This window comes from Austrofundulus limnaeus, unplaced genomic scaffold (genome assembly GCF_001266775.1).
Source record: "Austrofundulus limnaeus strain Quisiro unplaced genomic scaffold, Austrofundulus_limnaeus-1.0 Scaffold26, whole genome shotgun sequence".
Lineage (NCBI taxonomy): Eukaryota > Metazoa > Chordata > Actinopteri > Cyprinodontiformes > Rivulidae > Austrofundulus > Austrofundulus limnaeus.
In genome coordinates, this window is record NW_013952428.1 from 1,100,251 (window position 1) to 1,105,892 (window position 5,642).

Consider the following 5,642-nt stretch of genomic DNA (forward strand, 5'->3'; position numbering starts at 1 on the left):
ACTGTGGCCTGGCATGATGAACCCGTCAATTACTCCATGTTTGGAGAGCCTGTGTGTGTGTGTGTGTGTGTGTGTTTTTATGTCATTTATGACAGTAATGACAGTTTGTACAGTTGTTTTGTGGAATGGTTTAGATGATGAAATTAAGCAAAGTAAAAAAATTGCACAATTCAAGAGAAAATATAAGGAGTATATAAATAATGTTTACAAAAATGAATGTGATAAAATGCTATGTTAATTCTAAATTGTGTGTAAAATGTATTAAGTTCTGATCCATAGATGATAGAGTAAATTATAACTGGTTTAAGGATTTGTATGAAGTCTTAGGAACAGGACTGGATTAAGCTACTGCTTCTTCCTGTTCCCTTTTCGAACATGAGTTTTGTTTTACATTATATTTTGCTGGAAATTTTATATTGTATTTAACGCTTTATTATTTTATTTGTTGTGTTTTTTTTCTCCTGTATTTGTTACATTATATATGTATGTTTTATTTTACTGTTTTATTATTATTATTTGTTTTTTTTTTTATTGTTTGAAAAAAAAAATTTAAATTAATTAAATTAAATTTAAATTAATGTCACCGGACGAGCTCCATTGGTTCCAGTGCGTTCTTTTTAATTTTTTTAAAGACCGTTGATGGCTGATAATTAGTTTTAGTAGAGATTTGTATAAAGATAACCGCACAAAACAGAAAAAGAGTCTTAATTATGGTCATTGTGAATTTGAACGTGTTGTTTTAGTCGTGTTGATTATGTTCTTTGTAGCTTTCTGTTTAAACTGGTGCTAGTCTCATTTCCTCCTCCAGGTTACTTGTTGTCCAGGGGATACAGACCTCGGCAGTATCAGTGTTCCAATCGAGTTCATCTCCCGCCATAACTGCCAAGGTTTGTTTACCTTTGTAGACCACCGCTGTGCTGCCTCTACTGGCTATCAGCCCCAGGTAAACAAAGCTGCTCAAAGTCCCCGAGCCACACAAAAACCACACAACCACAAACAATGTCATATGTTTTTTTTTATTTTTTATGCTGCAGGATTTACTGGGAAAGAACATTGTAGAGTTCGCCCATCCTGAGGACCAAGGCTTACTGAGAGACAGTTTCCAGCAGGTGGACCTTTTTTTTTTTTGTTTTTGGCAGCATTTTAAAACAACTCATAACCTCTGGTTTCAAAATTTAAACCATCTCCACAGATCTGCTGTTGTGTTTATGTAATGTTGCATAGTAAAAAAACAAAAACAAAAAAAAACAGACGGTCTCAACTCGACACATCTGGTTTTAATTTGGACACGCAGAGCCACAAATAATTCCTCTAACATCAGATGGTGTGCTGTGTCCTTCGAAGCCACGAAACACAGCAGATTGTTTTCTGCCAGATGTGCAACATCAACTCCAGAAGAGTTTATACAGACTTTGATGTGTAAACCTGGAGTTTACATTTAGGTGTTTGTGTTCGTGATGTGTGTGAGGTTTCTAGAAGCATTTTTCTTGAATGCTGGCCTTGTAGTTGGAGGATGCTTGCTGCAGGAGAAGCTCTCCTCTGTTCGATAGCAGGAGCGTTCACTGAATCACAAAAGTATTTAAGATAAAATAATTCTGATTAAAACCTAATCTATAGGTTCAAACTGCACGTTTTACCGCCGGTCGTCTTTGCTGCCTCCTGCTGCAACGTGCTTCAAATATGACGATCAGTTTTATTTTAAAAAATAGGGTGAATTATTTCATAAGTCTAGCTTGAATTGGTTTATAGATGGTTCTCAAGTGACACAACGACTTGCGGCTCACACCATCGACTAGTCATATTTGAGGGTGCTAATGAAAAAGAGTAGTAGTATTTATTTAGTAGTACCAGTGTTTCCTCCAGTGTATGATAGAGCTGTCGGTCTGACAGTCTGAACTTGTCCCCACCCCCTCTACTCTGCCAAGCTTAGAGTCAAGGACATTTAGAGCTAGCGCCAGCTGAGTTTTTTTATTTTATTTTTTCACCGCTCGACATTGAGACAAAAGGAAAAGCAGCTAGGACCTAGCATTAGCAACGTAGCCCCGCGCTACCGTGGTATTAGACTACCAGCAGTTTTCTGGGTGTAATCTAGACCAGTGGTTCCCAACCTTTGTAGACTTGTGTACCCCCTGAGCCATTTTGTCATAGCACTAGTACCCCTTTAGTGTAACGTAATGATGATTCTCCAAAAATGTAATGTATAACTGATTAATAAATAAAAAGATTTATTTAACCCCCTAGGACGTTTAATTCTCAGGCATTTTATTCTTTTCAACTCAAATTAAACAAAGATAAACACGTTGCCTTGAAAGTCAATAAGTAATTCAATAAATAAACCAAAAAACATTATTTGTCCAAAATGCATCAAATACCCTAAATTAGCAAATTTCGTGAGATTCTGTGTTTTATACAGGATTAGATTTTGTGTCAATGTTGTGATGTTGTTTGTATTTTCAGCTTTGCTGAAATCATAGGGCCCTACACACCGCAGTCCTATTTTTATCTTTTTTTTTACACACATGGGAAATTTTTCCACGTACCCCCTAATATGCTCACATACCACATGTGGTACACGTACCCCTGGTTGGGAATCACTTATCTAGACTTTGTGCCCTTTTTTGTTTTTGTTTTTGTTTTCGTACGTGGCCCTTGTGGTTAATGAGAATCGACCCCAAAATTCTCAGACCACTTCAGACGGCAGTGACTGTTTGGTACGTTGGGGCGGCTGTGGCAGGGTGGGTAGGGGAGTCGTCCTGGACCCGGAAGGTGTACTCTTGGGCAAGACACTTCACCAGGGTTCCCACAGGTCCTTGAAATTTTTGAAAAGTTTGTGAATTTGAAAAAAAAAAAAGGGATTTCAAGGTCCTGGAAAGTTTGTGAAAACAGCCAAAAATTACACTTGTCCTTGAAAGTTCTTGAATGTTTTTTGGGGATTGAAGTTCTCTATTCACACGACAAAATTTAAATAATAAAATAAAAAAACTTAGATTTGTTACGGTGGATAACTCAGGATTACAGTAAACTGACGTGGCTTTCAGCAAATAACCTGAGCCATAGTCATAGTTTTAGCCAATCAGAGCAGAGCAGGGCGGGTCCCAGGTGAGAGCCCCACAGCTCCACCTGGACATGTTCACATCCCCTCCTCCCAAACTGAGCTGCTGAACCTCCCAGTACATTATTACATGTTCATGTATTGTAGAAATGAATGTAGGGTAAACATAGAATCCACTTTCTTTCATTGATTCTGACTCAAAAGCTTCTATGTTGTTCAGTTTTTCATTGAATTTACATGTTGTTAAAGCTGTTTTATTGTAACATTCAGCGGTAGCAGTAGGTAATTGCCGTTGCGCTTGGTTCTTGAAACAGCCAAAGTTTTCAGTAAAACAGCTAAAATGTAGCTGGAAACATTTTAATTAGCATAAGAAGCACAAGTTTGCTTAATTTAGCAGAATTAAGTTGTAATAATTACAAAAATATACAAAATATTACAAAAACCYAACTTTAGCTAATACCAGCTAAACATTAGCTAAAAGTGCAGCAAATAGCTGAATATAGCAGAAAGCAACTGTAAGAAGCATAAAAAGCACAACGTAGCATAAAAAAGCATAAGAAAGTGAAAAAAGCAGAAGAATAGCAGAAAGAAGCAGAATTTTTGCTGAAACAGAAAAATGCTAAAATTAGCAAAAAGTAGCTAAAACTAGGAGTAGGAAATGAAAACGAGCAGAACCAGAGCAAAGTGTGTTAGGTGCTGTAAAGTTTTAGAAACATTTTTGAAGGATTTTAAGGATGTTGGAAAGGAATGGAAATTGGTACTGGAAAGTCCTTGAAAGCTCCTTGGATTTAATGTTGACCAAAGTGTGGGAATCTTTCCTGCTGTATCCAGTATCTAACCCATGTTTTGGCTTTTGTGGGAGTAGCTGCGTTTCCATTGCAAATGTGCGCAAAACTTTGTCGATATTCTGTTAATGTCGAAAAAACACAGTTTCRCAACTGCGGTGTTTCCATTAAGTAAGAAATGTTATTAAAGTCACGTGAATCCGTTTGTTCTCATGATAAGTCATTACAAACATGGCAGCGATGTATGTAAACACATAGCATGTTGCTACCACGACACTAGCGCTCATCATCAGAGGAGACGTCGGCGTCTTTTATCGAGGCTTTCCAGAGACAAGTCCCTACTTGGGAGCGGCTACGTATGCTGTGTTTTTGGGAAACTGTAGTCAGTGAGTTTATTATTTTATACTACTTCTGTGATATTACTACTACTTCTACTCCTGTTATCTTCTTCATCATCGTCTTTTTCACCAGTAGAAACAGCTGGTTGTTGATCACGTGACTCCCATGATGTGAAAAAATTGTTTCCATTGCAGTTTTGCGAAAAACACCAATTTCGATACGGCTGAAAAACCACCTCATCCTAGCGCAAAAACATTTTGTTGAAAAACGTAATTTTTTCTTAAATTGACGTGTTTCCATTGAGCAAATTTTTTTCGAAATTCCAATTTGCGCATTTTCATGGTGAATGGAAACGCAGCTAGTGATGGTAACACATTCTCCACAGTGTGACTCTTTGATCTGTTCAGGTGGTGAAGATGAAAGGCCAGGTTCTGTCTGTGATGTTCCGGTTTTGCTCCAAATCCAGAGAATGGATCTTGATGAGAACGAGTTCCTTCACCTTCCAGAACCCGTTTTCAGAGGAGATCGAGTATATCATCTGCACCAATGTGAATGTCAAGTGAGTAACAAGTGCTGCGTGGTTACACAGTGAAATCAGACGCAGTTATGTAATGTGATTCTTGTGAAACTGTTTTTTTTTTTCTCTCTGGATATAAATAAATTCAGCCCAGAGATCCTCTTAAAACCTTCAAACACAATCTTCTTTAAATCCCTCTCTCCCAACACGTCTCCTGCTCATGCATCAATATTTGTGGGACAATAGAAACTCAACCCAGGACCCTCTCACTCCCATCGCTTCCCCGGGGGCTGCGATGCCTCTGGGTCAGAGCAGCCCGACCCATCACGCCGTTGTGCTCAGCCCCAGGCAGGTGGCCACCAGGTGAGACGAGCCGTCCTGCTGCTTTGGAGAGCGGGCTGCTTCTTTGTGGGACGCTACGGCTCTACGGCTTCTGAGTTCTTATTTTTCATTTCCCATTACGGTTGACTCCTCCTCCTTTTCTTCAGAGGTGCTGAGCTGGAAACGAGCATGTTTTCCTTTTTTAAATGTGGTGGAAAGACGGTTTGAACAGAGGCGGTGTAGAGTGTTAGTAATACTGTGGTGGTTTGAGTGCTGTTTTTGATCAGGAGGTGTTTGGGTTTATTCATCTGTTGAATAACGATGAGTCCATTTTTAGGGGGTTGTCCTTCCAAACTGATTTAGTTTGTTTGTTTCTTCAGACAGTTGCAGCAGCAGCAGCAGGCTGACCTGGAGGGAGGAGGAACCAGAGATGGAGTGTACGAAACAAGACCGAGCACCCACACACAGGTCAGGAGCAGAAATGAAGCCGTACATGAATCCACGTTACAGAAACCCACACGTTTCTCCTTTGTTCTTTACAGAGTTGTAAAGTAACTAAGTACAACTACTTCTTTACTGTACTTAAGTAGAATTTTTGTGTATCTGTACTTTACTTGAGTAATTATTT

The 5,642-nt window shown here is 38.9% G+C and overlaps 1 protein-coding gene across 4 annotated transcripts in view; it reads left to right on the forward strand.

The window, feature by feature from the left end:
• arnt (aryl hydrocarbon receptor nuclear translocator) overlaps nucleotides 1-5,642 on the forward strand; it is a 23,775-nt gene that overhangs the window by 10,496 nt on the left and 7,637 nt on the right. For 3 of the 4 annotated variants that reach the window (XM_014004710.1, XM_014004712.1, XM_014004709.1), the window contains exons 11-15: nucleotides 809-943; nucleotides 1,035-1,109; nucleotides 4,584-4,735; nucleotides 4,940-5,056; nucleotides 5,395-5,482. In XM_014004710.1, the coding sequence (XP_013860164.1) occupies nucleotides 809-943; nucleotides 1,035-1,109; nucleotides 4,584-4,735; nucleotides 4,940-5,056; nucleotides 5,395-5,482 (567 nt within the window). The remainder of the gene's footprint in view (nucleotides 1-808; nucleotides 944-1,034; nucleotides 1,110-4,583; nucleotides 4,736-4,939; nucleotides 5,057-5,394; nucleotides 5,483-5,642) is intronic. The other variant, XM_014004711.1, reaches the window with a different exon arrangement.